Below are 17,130 nucleotides of genomic sequence, written 5' to 3'. Positions count from 1 at the left end.
ACAACACATTGGGGCAAATAGATAAGTAAGTGCAGATTTTTAAGTAGAGGTAATCCTTGATTTGCAAGGAACGTGGTGGCTCAGTGGTTAAGACGTTGAGTTTGTCGATCGAAAAGTCGGCAGTTCAGCGGTTCGAATCCCTAGTGCCGCGTAATGGGGTGAGCTCCCGTTCCTTGTCCCAGCTTCTGCCAACCTAGCAGTTCGAAAGCAGGTAAAAAATGCAAGTAGAAAAATAGGGACCACTTTTGGTGGGAAGGTAACAGTGTTCCGTGCGCCTTTGGCGTTTAGTCATGCTGGCTACATAACCACGGAGACATCTTCGGACAGCATTGGCTCTTCGGCTTTGAAACGGAGACGAGCACCGACCCCTAGAGTCAGGAACGACTAGCACATATGTGCGAGAGGAACCTTTACCTTTATCTAATCCTTGATTTATGACCATAACTGAGGCTGGAAATTTGGTTGTAAATCATGTGGTCATTAAGCAGGTCATCACTTGATGGACTTGATGTGACATTTTTTGTGGCAGTCATTAAGCGAATCACCATGATTGTTAAGCATACTCATTATGTGCAATGGACTTTTTTTTTTTTTTTTTTGACAAGGAATCAGAAGTAAATGCCGGTTTTCACCAAAACGCATAAATTGTGGTCACATGACTGTGGGAAGCTGCAAACACCATAAATGCAGACCAGTTGCTGAACACCCAAATGTGACCAGTTGACCAGGAGTGGGGAATGTCTGTTAGACTTTTGAATCCAGGATGCAAAGTATATTTATTTGGCCCGTTGTAACTTTAAATAGTCTCTAAGTGGCCGATCTTAAGTTAAGGACTACATTTGATTAGTTTGTTCAATATTCTTTTCACATACACTTATGTTTCCAAAGTGGCTATACTCTCAATTTAATCAGCAACCTACTTTGTGTTTTAGCTGCAATCCAGCATTTTCTTTTTATGAGTGAATAAAACGTCTACTGTGTAGCGCTCGTAATACATACTTAAATTCATATGTGCGTATTTAATAGACAAGAACTACTGCTATTTATTTTAAAGGCTTTTGTAATCCCAGCCCGGTAAAGTAAACATTTTTATCAAACCAGATAGTGCTTTGAGTCACAATGAGAAAATATTTCATTTCTTAATTTCCAGGTTGGAGATATTGTTTCTGTTATTGATATGCCTCCAAAAGAATTGACCACTTGGTGGAGGGGGAAACATGGATTTCAGGTATGTCCAGCTATTAGGTTAGTTAAATACGTCAGGCTCTAAAAGTTGTGGAGGATGGATACTCATTCTAAAAAATTTACTCTCTAATATATAAGGATGCGGTGGCTCAGTGGCTAAGATGCTGAGCTTGTCAATCGAAAGGTTGGCAGTTCAGCGGTTCGAATCCCTAGTGCCGCGTAATGGGGTGAGCTCCCGTTACTTGTCCCAGCTTCTGCCAACCTAGCTGTTCGAAAGCACATAAAAAATGCAAGTAGAAAAATAGGGACCACCTTTGGTGGGAAGGTAACAGCATTCCGTGAGCCTTCAGCGTTTAGTCATGTCGACCACATGACCACAGAGACGTCTTCGGACAGCGCTGGCTCTTTGGCTTTGAAACGGAGATGAGCCACCGCCCCTAGAGTCGGGAATGACCAGCACATATGTGCAAGGGGAACTTTTACCTTTTATGTTTATAATGTATAAATTGGGGGGGGGAATAGAAAATCCTCCTGATCAATGCCAGGGTAAGAGAAAATGGAAGAGAAGGAGAATTCATAATGTCTATGGAGATTCTCGGTCATCTAGATAAGAAGAATAGAATAAGAGCTGGAAGGTGCCTTGGAGGTCTTCTAGTCCAGCCCCCTGTTCAAGCAGGAGAACCTATACTATTTCAGATAAGTGGCTGTCTAGTTTCTTCTTAAAAACCTCCAGTGATGGAGCATCCACAATTCCTGTAAGGCAACTTCTGTTCCACTGGTTAATTGTCTTCACTGTTAGGAAGTTTCTCCTTAATTCCAGGTTGCTTCTCTCTTTGATCAGTTTCCAACCTTTGTTTCTTGTCCTGCCTTCTGGTGCTTTGTAGAATAATTTGACCCTCTCTTCTTTGTGGGAGCCCCTCAAATACTGGAATACTGCTATCATGTCGCTCCTAATTCTTCTTTAGGTCATGGTTGTCATTTTTCGAGATGCAGCTGGACTTCGTTTGTTTTTCCTTGAAGACATTTCGCTTCTTCAGTTTTGACCAGCTCATCTTGGATGAGAAGCAAAATGTCTTCAAGGAAAAATGAAGTCCAGTTGCCTCTTGAAAAAACACCTTGGATAATTCATAATGCTATTTTAGTCCTTCGAAATCTCTAAAAATGTCGACGCCTGATTTTTTTCTTTAAACCAGTGGTGAAATCCAAATTTCTTTTATTACCAGTTCTGTGGGCGTGGCTTGGTGGGTGTGGTGTGGCTTGGTGGGTGTGGCAGGGGAAGGATACTGCAAAATCCCCATTCCCTCCCCACTCCTGGGGAAAGGATATTGCAAAATCTCCATTCCCTCCCCACTCTGGGGCCAGCTGGAGATGGTACTGTATTTGCCGGCTCTCTGAACTACTCAAAATTGCAACTACCAGTTCCCCGAATTGCTCAAAATTTCCGCTACTGGTTCTCCAGAACCTGTCAGAACCTGCTGGATTTCACCCCTGCTTTAAACCCCTTGTCTGATTTCACTGAACTCGAGTCATATTCTGTGTACGTGTAATTCTTGAAAGAGTAATCTGTCTCTGTCTTTGGAAGCTGTGGACAGGCAAACTAGTTAGAGTAAAATGAAATCCAGGCTAGCAAATCCCTGCTCTATTCACCTATAAAGCAGGGGAAGAATGCTCTTTCTACTAAAGCTACCTAGGGATTTGGAATAATCCCTTTCTTGCAAAATCATCTGGATGTGTTCTTATTCCATGATTCTGTTGAAATTGTTTAAATGCCTTGTATTGTTTAAATACAAGTTCTCTTTTTTCTTTCTATCTTCGTATGTCACTTAGGTGGGATTCTTTCCTAGCGAATGTGTTGAACTAATTAACGACAAAGTCCCTCAGTCAGTGACCAATTCTGTACCAAAGCCAGGTATGTTTGTTTGCTTTTCAAGCAAGTGTGCCTAATATCACAAAATGCTGATTTAAATTCTGTTCTTTTACAGTTTTCAGTACCTTTGCTGCGTTATACAGTTATTTCATTGCATTCATCCATGCAAACTTATTTCATTGTTTAGTTTGTGCTGGTCAATCATTTTCATTTACACTAATTTCTTAGTGGGAATTTTGGGTGGGAAAAGAGATTTTTGGTAACCATTGTCATAAATCATTGCTTGGTCGTCATCATCATAAACCGATGTGCTTTTCAGAGTTACTCTGTAGAGGAAGTTAATTTCTTGCCAAGTAAGGCAGATGCAAAAGATAATTTGCTTTTTCTTCCATTGAACTTACTCCCTGCATTTCAGACTCAGATCTGATTCATTGCTGTGCCTATTTCCCTCTCATTTTGTTGACTCTTATTTTGTTGAATTAAAACTCATTGTTTATTTTTATGAATTTATATGCTGCCTTCCAAAATAAAAAAACAAACAAACCTCTGCCAAAATAAAAATAAAATAAAATAAAACACCTACATGTTTTCAAGCTGTTTCCTAAAAGTAGACAAAATGCAGCAATAAAATGTGTTTAATCAACAATTAAACACAAACCCATATGCTAATAATGAAGAGCATACAAGCAATAATTACTGAATGTAACTTCCAATTTGGGCATTAAGTGTCGTTTACAAAGCATAGAGTCAAATTAAATGTTTGATGAACTGTATTTCAGAAGTTGTTTTGACCTAGGACTGATTTTTCTTTGTGTAGTCGAATGGGTTGTGGAATAAGGAAAGAATAAACATTATGAGCATCTTTTATCATCCCAGTCTATGAGGAAGATGGGTGTTTCCAAAATGTGATTAATAAATAAAAATAAAATAAAATTTGCTTAAATTGGAGAGGGTTTTTTTTAAAGCTTTAGGTTAGGGAAAAATTTTGTGGAACATATGCATTGTGAATCTTCTTTACAGTTTAGATTAATAACTAATTATATTGTGGCTGAGGACAATTCAGGTGGAACTATTGTTATCACTTTTTAGTTGCTCGTGTTTTCTCAGAAGGATCAGGAGGATTTTTGGTTTTAAGACATTCAGATACCACCGGGATAAAGGGTTGCAAAGCATATTATAAGATTAAACAGACCTGAACATGAATCTTGTTTCATCATATACCTGAAGGCAGAATTATATTGATGGGAAATGAGAGTCAGCATATCAAAATGGGTTCTTTCCAATAGACGAAGTAATAAATTTGCTGTGTTCCCTTCAATGGTAGCTTCACTCTGGTCACTTGAAACAAGTTCTCCAATGTTTCGGGGTTGCAGAACTTGTTAGTTCTGATTTTAAAGGATTGTCCAATTTGAGATGCTTGGGATAAGAGCAGACTTAGATAAAATCCACAACCTACTTTCTCTTTGCAATTTATTGCCTAATTCCAAATTGATTGGCAAAATCTTCTAGATCAGTCTGTTGCAGTTTGGGTTAAGGATAAAGAATAGTAATATTTTATTTTTTTTTACAATTGGCATAAAACTTCTGTGAAGGAAAATGCAATGTTCTCATCATCCTCCAAATATTTAAAATCAGGAGTGTTAGGATTAAACGTCTCTGTTTTGGGAAAATGCTATATGCATTCTTTATGATGTTGAGCAGCTGTAATGATGTGTATCTTGTAATTTCTAAGAGAAAGCACAAACATGGATGTCGCCTGTTCCGTTCTTAGTTGCATGAAGCTGAATGACATCGGTCTGTTGAATAGTGCTATGAAAGGGAAAGTTGGAACAGATGTTTCAGCTGTCTCTACTTTATAAAATCATGCAAACAGGTATCTTCATTTTTTTTTTATTGTTCTCTTCCGATTCCTTTTCTTTTGGTTGCCATCCATATCCTTTGGATTGGTTGTCATGTCACTGCAGTTCTTTCAAAGATGCCATTAACTTCATGTGAATGATTTGTTTGTTAGCTTAACCTCATGCTGTTCATCTCATTTTTACATGCACTTTTCTGATGTCGCCTAGGAAGTGCTTTTATTAACGTCTGAGATTCTAGAAATAGCCCTTTTAACAAAACAGAAGATGTGGATTGAAGTTGCTTGTCTAGGAAACACATGCTGTTAAAAATCTCTTAACATTTGTGCCTTTTCTAGAAGTTGAAAACATTACTAATACTATTATGCAAATGGGAGTTCATCCTGGCAGTGCCTGGATAAATGTAATCCTATTTTGTGGGATAAAGTACAATAGCTCATGAATCTGATAGTCTTCACATGGCTTTTGTTTTCAGTATCTTTTTAAAATAATAGTTTTCAAAAGTGTAATAGTTAATCATACCCCATTATAGCATTTACAATAGAAATCAAGGTTACCTAGGCAACTTATACAGGCCCGGGAGACTTGGCAGCCATTTTGAAATCATTGAATTGGTGGGTTCCAATTATTCCAGCATGTTGTCCACAATCATGGGTAATATGTACCAATATGCTTCCAAATGGCTGGATTTGCTGGGATAGACACATTCAGCAGCATGTGACAGGCTGCATATAAGGCGAGATCTGACATAAAATAATTCAAGCAGTCTCCTTGAGCCAAATGGTTGAACTGGCCTACGAGGAAGTCTGTGCGTGATCTCATTTATTGGAACTTGAAAGATGGTGATAGGTGCACAATTCAGTAATATAGTTTTCTAAAAGCCAGGGGTCATAAACTGCCTTCCTTTGCAAACCGTTTTAATATTGTCCAAAAGGAGAAGGAAAGCATATTTCAGATTAATAATACAATAGGCTCTCAAAGAGATTCTTTGTCTTTTTAGCTCCTAATTAATCCATTGAGCACTTATCAGTTTATAGGTTGGCGTTTGGTACTAAACAAACCTCTCTGAAATTCTTTAGCTATTTTAATAGCATCATTCTGCGGCCAGCCAAGGGGTTATGCCGGGATAATGCTGGAATGGGTATATATAAACAAGACATTCTATTGTCATTCAAAATACAGCTGGTTTGTTGTTTTTTTGGCTAGGGGTTTTTAAATTATTTTTTTTACAGCTTTTGCAAATTGGAAGAGAGGGCTGCTTTCAAAGGCAATGCCCCACTCAAGTTTTCTTTAGTGTGGGAAATGATGCTGCTGGTACATAATTATTTCCACAGTTACAAAAAAAAAATCTTCTGTCTCTCTTTGTACTGATGGCCAGTGGTTAGCCAGTTGCAGAATAGTAACTCATTCTCTAACTGAATCATTCAAGCATTTTGAAAGTAAATACACCCTAATTACAAAGTACTGCTGAATAATACAAACTTCCATTGATTTTTCAGAAGAGGTTTGGGGCGTGTGCAAAGAACTGTGGAAATCCTCAGCACATGCAGAATTAGGTTCCTGTGTTAGCATTTAACTCTTTGCACAGTGTTAAAGAAATGGGTGTAGGCAAGTCTATAGTCTTTTGAAATGAAAATATTTTATTTTTCCAGGTGGATGTTCCTGTTAATAATGTGTTTTCTTTTAAATTGTACTTTCCCAGTCTCCCCTGCCCCTGGAGCCCGTCCAGCATCCTGGAGCTACTTCCCCCCTTGTACGTTTTCATTTATTCTTTTTCTTTTTATGTCATTGTTTTTCTTATTTTCAGCTGAATTTGTAATTGCATTCCTATTCAATGGTAAACCAGAATGCTTGTTACCTCCCATTTGAGCCCTCAAGGACAAATTCTGTCTTAAGGGGGGGTTTTTTGGTCATAGTTTGTAAACCAGAAACTGTTGCCATGTCCCTTTCTGAACAACACAAAACGAGACATCAGAATTTGTTCTTACCTTTTTTTTCTTTTCTCCGAGAATATCTCAACAAACAGACCACGGAAAATGCTGTCTGGGATGATGTGAAAATGATCGAGCAAGATAACTTGCGTTTGTTGTTTAATCCTGAAAAAGTCAGAATTCTGGAATACTGTTGTATATTAATGTACTCAGTATCTGAGGAATGTGTAGTGACTTTTCAGTGTGATTTCCTTGCACATTTTTTGTTTCACAATATGCATTAAAACAAAATCTACAATAGAAGGTAAATAAGGGAGGAAGGAGAAAAATGATCTTGAAACAATTTTTTAGGAGTAATTAAAATTGCCAACTATTTATTTATTATACAAGTAGTATTTGTAAAATCATATCCCACAGTAAGAAGATTGCATAATCTTAAAAGTGTATGCTTTGGAAAAATGTTGATTTTCCTATACAATTACATATTTATTTATTTTTTTGTACACAGACACACTTTTAGTGTTTTGTACAATTAATTCCTAGATTAAATTTTTGAATTGCATGGAATCAGAGAATGGGAATTACCTAAGCATAATTTAGTATAGTATTAATAATTTTCATGACAACCTATAATACTTTTCTTCATTGTTAGAGTCTTTAGCAGTAGTAGAAGCACATCAGCTTTGTCCTACAAAGCAACCTGTCACAAAAGGAAAGCATTCCACTAAGATCATATCTTTTAATACTATTCATATTTATAATGGAGATGTATTATACTCCAAAATTGCAGCAGAAAAGGGTACAGAACAAGGAATGACAGTGTGTTGCCACCGAGTCTCCAAAGTATATCTGGAAGGGTACAGCTTCTTTCCCTCACTTCATTTGGAGAAAAGCTACATGGGTGTGAGATGTGCTTTAGAGAAATTTCATTTGGGGAAAAAGACAAAGCAGTGGAAATTACAGCTTGTTTTTTTTTTTCTGTGTTGTGATATAATCGTAGGGAAAAATATAAAGTGTATATGACTTTCTGGCTTGCTTCAGCATTACATCATGGAGGATAGGACCACTGCTTTTTCATTCCTTTCTGATTCCTGAATATGGCTTCAACAGACAGATAAACGTGCTTGCCATTCTCTGATATCACAGCATATGGCCCGAAAAATATTTTTTTGTGTGTTCCATACTAGACATCCTCTGCAGCAATATTTGTTCAATGAGTCTGTCAGTTTCATCATCACATACTTTGAGCATATGTTGTCAATTTGATTCAGTATACTATTAATAAAACAAAACCATGGAAACCATACTATTAATAAAACAAAACCATGGCAGCGGAGAAATCGGTAGGTTATTCTAAAGGCCCTGGCAGGTGGTACACAGAGACCCAACATGTGAGTGACTAACGGGAGAGCTGGTGCTGATGCTCTTAGCCTCCAACTGTAATATGCTCTGTAAGGGTTGCAGTAAAAATATAATACCCCGTTTCCCCCAAAAATAAGACATCCCCTGATAATAAGCCCAATCGGGCTTTTGAGCGCATGCACTAAAATAACCCCCCTCCCCCAAAAATAAGCCCTCCCGAAAATATTTAAACGCAGAGTTGGAAATCAGGTAAGATGGCAAGAAGAGCCCCATCTTGCTCCACGCGCCCCAAAATAATAAGACCTCCCCGAAAATAAGGCCAAGCGCTTATTTCAGGGTTAAAAAAAAAAAGACAGGGTCTTATTTTCGGGGAAACACAGTACAATACCTTTTAGCCCTAGAAATGGACCCATTTTAACCAATCTATTGTTTTCTTTAAGTTATAATTGACTTTTCACATTAAACGAAATCTTAGCAGACATTAATAAGAATACTTTTGACAAACTAGTAATTGTCATGCTTTCAGGTAGAAGAGAGTAAATTCTAATCAAAGGTCACATTTGTTTCATATTTTAACTTTTTAGAAGGTAAAAGAGCAGACATTTGAAATTAGAATATCAGTGCCTTAGAAAATCAAGGTGCTTTTGTTTAATCTTCAGTGTCAGTCTGTCCATTTCTGCACAGTCCAATATCTTCTTAATTATCTCTTCATGAAGATTAAACAGAAAGAAGATACAGAATACTACCAAACATGGAATTTATTTTATCAATGGCTAGAAAAAAAAGGGGTAAAGATTAGGACTATAATTTGTATTGTTAAGCAAACAAAACACAACCCAGACAACACAATGTTTATTAAACACTAATTAAATGTAATAGTAGAAAGGTGCTCATATCCATCGTTAAAAATAATAACTTTTTTATCCTATTTTGCTCCATTTTCCACCCTCCACAACTGCATCCAGATTTGGAGATGGATAGTAATGGTTCAGCATCTATTTCAGAGCCTTTGAACCAATCCCAACTGAGCTCAGGTAGAATGGATTATAGTTGATTCAGTTTATAAACGGACTAACAAATAGTCTAACTCTGTACGTTGTAGTAATAACGTTAACTAACGATTACTTGAGTTTGTTTTAACTGTTTGTTTGTTACAAGGTAGAATATAGTTCCAGTTATACACACAGACCTGTCTTCTAAAAGCTAGAAAAGATCTTTATTGTTGTACGTGTATGTAAAAATATTTATATATGTAATGCCATCCATATGTAATGGATATATGTAATGCCAAAGAAATCAATGAGGTAACCAGAATTAAGGTTTTTTTCCAGAATTCGTGCCTGGGATGTATGTCTTACAAATTGGGATCCATCCATTTGTGTCAACATCAATTTTTTTATCAAATTTAACCTAATTCCTATTTTTAGAGGTTTCATACACATGTCATGTACATTGCTGCTATTTCTAATTAAGTACAAGGGAATGGTGTAGAAAAAAACAGAGAACAAAGGCGAAATGTTGAAATCGTATTTTTAAAAAGCTGAACAGCCATATTATCTACAAAGCTGCCAAGGTATAACTAGAAACAGCTATGGTATAGTTGTCATAGCTACATTGCAAGAGCTTCAGACGAGGTACATTTATAGTGATAAAAATAACCAGAATATGCTGATGTGGTTAGTGTATGTTGGATAATGTTCCTGCGTTAAAATGGTTATTTTAACAAGCACTGAAACACTGGTTGCCTTTTGTGACTCACACTGTTTGTCATCATAGCCTAGAGAATGTAGGCTGGATATTACTAATTGAGTCCTGGAGTCTATAGATAGGGGCATCATATATTATTCTAAGGAGGTTCAGAAAGTCAGAAAACCCAAGTTATGTTTATGTGCAAAACTACACGTAAGAATCCATGCCAGCTTTAGTCCTAATAACTAAGATCCTCTGACTGGAAATAGGAAAGGTAATAGCGAATTCCTTGCAATGAACAAACTATTCACAACCACTCTAAAATCTAGCTTCTTTGTTAGGCTGCTAGAAAGGGCTTTTATAAAGAGTCTAAACATTAAATGTTCACTAAATGAATCCTGCCTGCCTGCCTGCAGGAAGCCAAAAGTAAATTATATTTCTGTGAATTGAAGCATTTAGTCTGAGGATATGGAATGAGTGACATAAAAAGTAGGGTAATAAGTACAATTAGCAGCTCAGAGTCAATGGGAGAGGGTAGCTATAATGAATTTAAGTCAACAACAACAGCAACAACGAGTCATGTCTTCTCTCAAATTGTTACCACTCATGAGTTATTGTGGAGTTGGATAGCCTTGTAAGTCTAAATTATATGTTCATGCATACTAACTGCCCACCTAGCAGTTCGAAAGCATGCAAATGCGAGTAGATAAATAGGTACCACTTCTTCTCTCAAACTGTTACCACTCACGAGTCATTGTGGAGTTGGATAGCCTTGTAAGTCTAAATTATATGTTCATGCATACTAACTGCCCACCTAGCAGTTCGAAAGCATGCAAATGCGAGTAGATAAATAGGCACCACTTCAGTGGGAAGATAACAGTGTTCTGTGTGGCTTTGGCAAATAGCCATGCTGTCCACATCACCACGGAAATTGTCTTCGGACAACACTGACTCTCTCAGCCAAGAAATGGGAGATGAGCATCGTGTCCTAGAGTTGACCCGACTGACAGGGAAATTTTTACCTTTTGTAAAGCAATGTTGGATCTCAATGTTGGGTCTAAGCAAGTTGAAGCATCCAGATAGTCAGTGTGGAAGCCAACAATCCCTGCACAGATGGTAACCAGAGTCCAATCCATAAAGTAAAAAGGGAAGGCAGCATTTGAGTACAAACCAGCCGGAATCTTAAAGAAATCTATCCAAAGGTCAGGACAGAGGGTCATAGGAACATACATAGCATTGGCATTTTTGTCCAACATTGCTGTAGATCACAAATGTGATCTACATAGAAAACTTCAAACTTCCAGTACAATACAACAGAAGTGCACACTACTCACTCATAATGCAAGACTATTCAAGAACAGTAATGACTCATGATTAGATTGTTACCCTGAAGGAGCACTTCTTTGGAAGTCTTACTTTTCTGCATTTCTCAGCCCTGCGAATGGAATGTAGCTCTGAGGTCACAGACCTCCAAGGTTCCTTTCAACTTCTATTCTATTCTATTCTATTCTATTCTATTCTATTCTATTCTATTCTATTCTATTCTATTCTATTCTATTCTATTCTATTCTATTCTATTCTATTCCATTCCATTCCATTCCATTCCATTCCATTCCATTCCATTCCATTCCATTCCATTCCATCCCATCCCATCCCATCCCATCCCATCCCTATCCCTATCCCTATCCCTATCCCTATCCCTATCCCTATCCCTATCCCTATCCCACTATATCTATTCTCCTCCCCTCCCCTCCCCTCCCCTCCCCTCCCCTCCCCTCCCCTCCCGTCCCCTCCCCTCCCCTCCCCTCTCCTCTCCTCTCCTCTCTCCTCTCTCCTCTCCTCTTATTTTATTCCCCTTCCCTTCCCTTCCCTTCATAGGAGCTAGGGTCTTCCATGTATTGTGTGAGAGTGGATGGGTCTGAAGTCATATGCTACATTCATCAAACCACTCTCTTCTGCTCCTAAATGTGTGACACAAGAATGCATAGCTTCTTATTCTTTTCAACTTGGCATACAAAAGAGTCTAAAATAATAATGAGCTTAATGTATCAGCATAGGCAATCAGTTCCTTGATGTACTGAGAATGATGATTCTCCATCATCCAGGTCATGGCGCGCGCGCGCACACACACACACACACACACACTACACTGTAGGATTTACACACAGTGTGATATTACGGTAGTAAAATTCTTATCTTTAGAAACAACATCAAACTATGCTTATTCTTTTTTTAAAGCATACATTTACCTTCTTGTAAACATCTTTCTTTTAAGCTATCCCATACTGACTACCTTGGAAACCAAGGGTTCCTGCACTAGATGGGAGATCCCTTCCAATTATTAGATTTAGAATAGAATAGAATAGAATTCTTTATTGGCCAAGTGTGATTGGACACACAAGGATTTTGTCTTTGGTGCATACGCTCTCAGTGTACATAAAAGAAAAGATACGTTCATCAAGAATCATAAGGTACAACACTTAATGATAGTCATAGGGTACAAATAAGCAATCAGGAAACAATATCAATATAAATCATAAGGATACAAGCAACAAAATTACAGTCATACAGTCATAAGTGGAAGGAGATGGGAGGTGGGAACGATGAGAAGATTAATAGTAGTGCAGACTTAGTAAATAGTTTGACAGAGGGAATTATTTGTTTAGCAGAGTGATGGCGTTTGGGAAAAAACTGTTCTTGTGTCTAGTTGTTCTGATGTGCAGTGCTCTATAGCCTCGTTTTGAGGGTAGGAGTTGAAACAGTTTATGTCCAGGATGTGAGGGGTCTGTAAATATTTTCACAGCCCTCTTTTTTGTTGTTTGTTTGTTTATTTATTTTTGTCGCATTTCTATGCCGCCCCACTCTCAAGGGACTCTGTTGTTGTATGCTGCTTGTATCTCTCTGCCCACACTTTACTGGTCTCCTAATTAATTCGTTTAATAGTTCTTTGAAGTTACTTAGCAAATAATATATTTATCAGAAATTGTTGCGGTTTAACCTGAATTGGTAGCATGTTATTCCTTCATTCACTCATCCCAAGATAGTTCTTGGATTAGTAGCTACAGCTTGATAAAGATTGGACTGGCATTAAAGGCTATATATACGGTAATATTCTAGCCAAATACAGAGAATATTCTACCATCACCCAATCATCCTCTGACTTAGTTGAAACCTAGAAAAGGAGAGATTGAGAGCTGTAATTTTTAAGGCTGACTCAGACTGAAGACATTTGCATTTTAGAACAATTTCTTTTTCTGTCTTTAATCTAAATATTCAAGCAAAGAGATCCTTTCCCAAGAGGGAAGGTAGACTGGCATGAATTTAATGGGGTATAGCAGCTACAGAAGAATGGGGAAAAACTCCTGTTTCCCTCTGGTAGAGTTCTCTGGTTGAAAGATCTTCCTTTTTTCATGCAGCCTATGCCACAAGAATTGTCATCTCTTTCATTGCTGAACTATAATTCTTAATATTAAAAGCATAAAGGTGTTGATGCATACAAGTAGGTAAATTAGCTTCTTTTCCATTTGCTCCTAATGCCTCCTTTGTTCCCCATTTCTTCAGTGTGGATAAGCATAAAAAGAGACAGAAAGTTTGGGGGACGGAGAGGTGAAGAGACATTTCACATTTGCATTCTCTCTCTCTCTCTCTCTCTCTCTCTCTCTCTCTCTCTCTCTCTCTCTCTCTCTCTCTCTCCCTCCCTCCCTCCCTCCCTCCTTCCCTCCCTCCCTCCCCTCTCCCCCCTTCTGTAAAACTATAGCACAGTGCAGCTTCCCCAGCTTTCTCCAGATACATGGGATTATACCTGTTATTATTCTCTGCCTATGAGTATTATCAGCCTGCATTATTTACTGAACTGGGACCTCTTGAGTTCCTGGAGAGCATTCTGTCTATCTATCTATCTATCTATCTATCTATCTATCTATCTATCTATCTATCTATCTATCTATCTATCTATTATTTATCCTATCTATCTATCTATCTATCTATCTATCTATCTATCTATCTATCTATCTATCTATCTAAACTATATCTATCTATCTGTCTTTCTATCTGTCTGTCTGTCCCTTGTTGTGCCCCTTTAAGCTATATTTTACTCTCCTTTCTATGCAGCCCATTATCAGTTCAGGTGCCTTCCAACAGCTAAAAGCAGCTTGTTATGAAGAAAGGATAGAAGAGGGATTGTGAAGGCGATGACAGTCACAATTAGGGTCATTTCCTAGCTGCAGTTTATATTCCTTTGTAAACTCTTAGCGCTGTTTTAAGCCCTAAGAGGCTCGGAATTATTCCAGCACTTGGTGCATCTTGCACAGTGGGCTACCAAAGGAGTTGTCGATAGATAAAAAGTGTCTCCTAAACCTCATGTATTCCTTTCATGTTTGTTGATGTGAATGTCAAGTACGCACGAATTAGGTTTGCACCACCGTTTGATTTGATTTGATGTGACAACACCGTATGCTGACAACCAGGGAACATGTCACCTTTTTTTAAAAAACTAATTCAAATAATGAAATTTAAATGGGGATGGGGATTTCCTTTCCACTCGAAGATAACCAAAGAGAGGGAGGAATCCTAAGCTAAGAAATACTCTGCATTTTCCTTTGTCAATAGAAATAATGCTACTTGTTTTCCACAAGTGTATCCCTATTACCCCCTGTTATAGTTAAATATTAAGGACAAATTTATTCAGTCACCTTTCATTAATTTTAAACTTGGTGGGCAGTTATCAAGTTCCATGCCGGCCGGCCTTTGTGCTGTTTCAATGCTCTTTTTCTGCCTGTACCAATCCTCCTTTGTGTAAACTGGATAGTTGGGATTCTCACTGACAACGTAAGTGTTGGCAGGTTGTGAAACATCTGGTATTATCACTCTTTTATTTTCAATGCAGAAGATTCCCACTTGGTCCGAAGAAAGATAATCTTCTAAGATCTCAAGAGGAAAGATTATTTCAAGATCGAATCTGGGTCGGACCAAAGATTTACACTTCCGAGCTTTCAGACTTATGCTGAAGCTCATCTTCTACTAGAATACGTGCTTTGGGCTATTCTCTTGAGTCATATTTATGTGGTGCTTTCCTATTGGTTGATTGCTGTGTTGATGACTGGCGGATTGGCTGTTGTTTCCTTGTGCTGTGAAGCCTTCAGCTCCTAAATACTTGACAAGCTTGTGGTAAATCAACACTCCTGTTAACTGACAAGGGGCCCATTCCCCAGGCTTCAATGGACCATTTTGGGCCCCTTGTCAGTTAACAGGAGTGCCAATTTACCACTAGCTTATCAAGTATAGGGGCGACGTGGTGGCTCAATGGCTAAGACATTGAGTTTGTCAATCGAAAGGTCGACAGTTCAGCGGTTCAAATCCCTAGTGCCGCGTAACAGGGTGAGCTCCTGTTACTTGTCCCAGCTTCTGCCAACCTAGCAGTTCGAAAGCACGTAAAAAATACAAGTAGAAAAATAAGGACCACCTTTGGTGGGAAGGTAACAGCGTTCCGTGCGCCTTTGGCGTTTAGTCATGCCGGCCACATGACCACGGAGACGTCTTCGGACAGTGCTTGCTCTTAAGCTTTGAAACGGAGATGAGCACCGCCCCCTAGAGTCGGGAACAACTAGCACGTATGTGCGAGGGGAACCTTTGCCTTTATCTTTTATCAAGTATTTAGGAACTGAGGGCTTCATAGCACAAGGAAACAACAGCCAATCGCCAATCATCAACACACCAGTCAGCCAATAGGAAGGCACCACAGAAATACGACTCAAGAGAATAGCCCAAAGCACATATTCCAGTAGAAGATGGGCTCCGGCATAAGTCCGAAAGCTCTGAAGAGTAAATCTCTGGTCCCAGTAGCAGACCCATATTCGATCTTCCAACATTATCCTGGGACACGTATATTTGCCTTCAATTCGTGAAAGATTATTTCCCCTAATGAGAAGTTCATGGCAGGGTGGCAGGGATAATTGGATGAATAAATGATGAGCAGTCGGGGATACTCTGTGAGACCTTCTCTTCAGTCACAAAAGTTAGCTTTCTTTGCAGGAAACAGAACGGCACGTAACTTGTACTTTGGCCCTGAGTATCCCAACTAAACAGAGATTTGAACCCAAGGTTCCCTCTTCCTGATTCTTATGTGTTAAGATAATGCTTTTTATGAATTAGGCGAATTTGTTTTTCACGAACTTTGTAGTCCTCCTGTGGGTCCATTCATTCTGCAAGTTTACCCCTGCCTGAAGACATTGCCTATCTCGACAAAAACAAACAATTGATGCTAATGGATTCAGATCCTTATTTCAGTCCTGCCTGTCTTTTTGTTTATTTATTGTAAGATGTAGATCCTATGTTTATTTTGCATACTTCCAAGTTGCTTCCACTTGTTTTCCCTTCAGCAACAACCCTGTGAGGTAGGTTGGTCTGAGAGGGACTGTCTGGCCCAGCCAGTTCTCACGTCTGAGAGGACTAAAATTCACAGTCTCTTGATTTCTAGCCTGGTGTCTTGGTGTCTACACCAAGTGGGCTCAAACCCAGTGAAATTACATTAATATCCCTTCTAAATATATCCCCTCCTTTCACCATCTGCAGATTTTGGCGTACCTCCGTAGTTGCAATCATGGGCTAAGAAGAAGGCGGTGGGGGGGGGAGTGGGGAGAGTTGTTTCTAGCTTAAGGAAACTGCCAAGAAGCATTAATGTTGACCATGAACGTATCCAAGCAGCTGAAGAATTATTTGACGGGATTCCAAAGCAGCAGAGATGTCCTAAATCATTAGAGCTGCATTTTGCTTGTCCTGCTTAGCAAATAACTCTAGTTAGCCTTATTCAAATCAGTCTTAATCAGTTTCCCCAATAACTTAATCGGATGCCTGTGAAGGCATAAAACTAGAGCTGTCTCCTTACGTTTTTCTTCTTTTTTCCTCCCTGCCTATGATCATTAAGACTCACCCAAAGGGGTGGGGGGAGGAGGAAAAGGGCAGCGGGCTACCTTTTATTAGCCTCTCCCCCACCTCACTTGAGACGAGGGACAGAACTGCTTTCATGCAAACTCCCCGGATCTCCCTGGCTTTTGAGTTTGCCCTGTCCAGTGATTCATGTCTGCTTTTATGGCTGCTCCCTCCCCCTTCCTGTTGCCTGGTTGATGGACTAGAAATGACACGAGGCTTCCAAGGATGGGCTGTGGCCTCTGTTCAGCCGCTGAGAGTCACCTGAGTGGAGGCGTGGCCCGGCGCGCGAGGTGGAGCTGGACAAGCACAGCTT

At 38.9% G+C, this 17,130-nt stretch overlaps 1 protein-coding gene across 1 annotated transcript in view; it reads left to right on the top strand.

The window, feature by feature from the left end:
- Nucleotides 1-17,130, top strand: part of ARHGAP32 (Rho GTPase activating protein 32) — a 130,381-nt gene that overhangs the window by 58,329 nt on the left and 54,922 nt on the right. Inside the window, exons 8-9 of the mRNA XM_070952202.1 lie at nucleotides 1,151-1,228; nucleotides 3,013-3,094. Of these exons, the coding sequence (XP_070808303.1) occupies nucleotides 1,151-1,228; nucleotides 3,013-3,094 (160 nt within the window). The remainder of the gene's footprint in view (nucleotides 1-1,150; nucleotides 1,229-3,012; nucleotides 3,095-17,130) is intronic.

Source organism: Pituophis catenifer, unplaced genomic scaffold, assembly GCF_029215685.1.
Source record: "Pituophis catenifer annectens isolate HBS135680 unplaced genomic scaffold, rPitCat1.0.hap2 SCAF_12, whole genome shotgun sequence".
In the NCBI taxonomy this organism is placed as follows: Eukaryota; Metazoa; Chordata; class Lepidosauria; order Squamata; family Colubridae; genus Pituophis; species Pituophis catenifer.
Note: the sequence above shows the minus strand (reverse complement) of the source record. Positions and strands in the feature narration are given on the sequence as shown.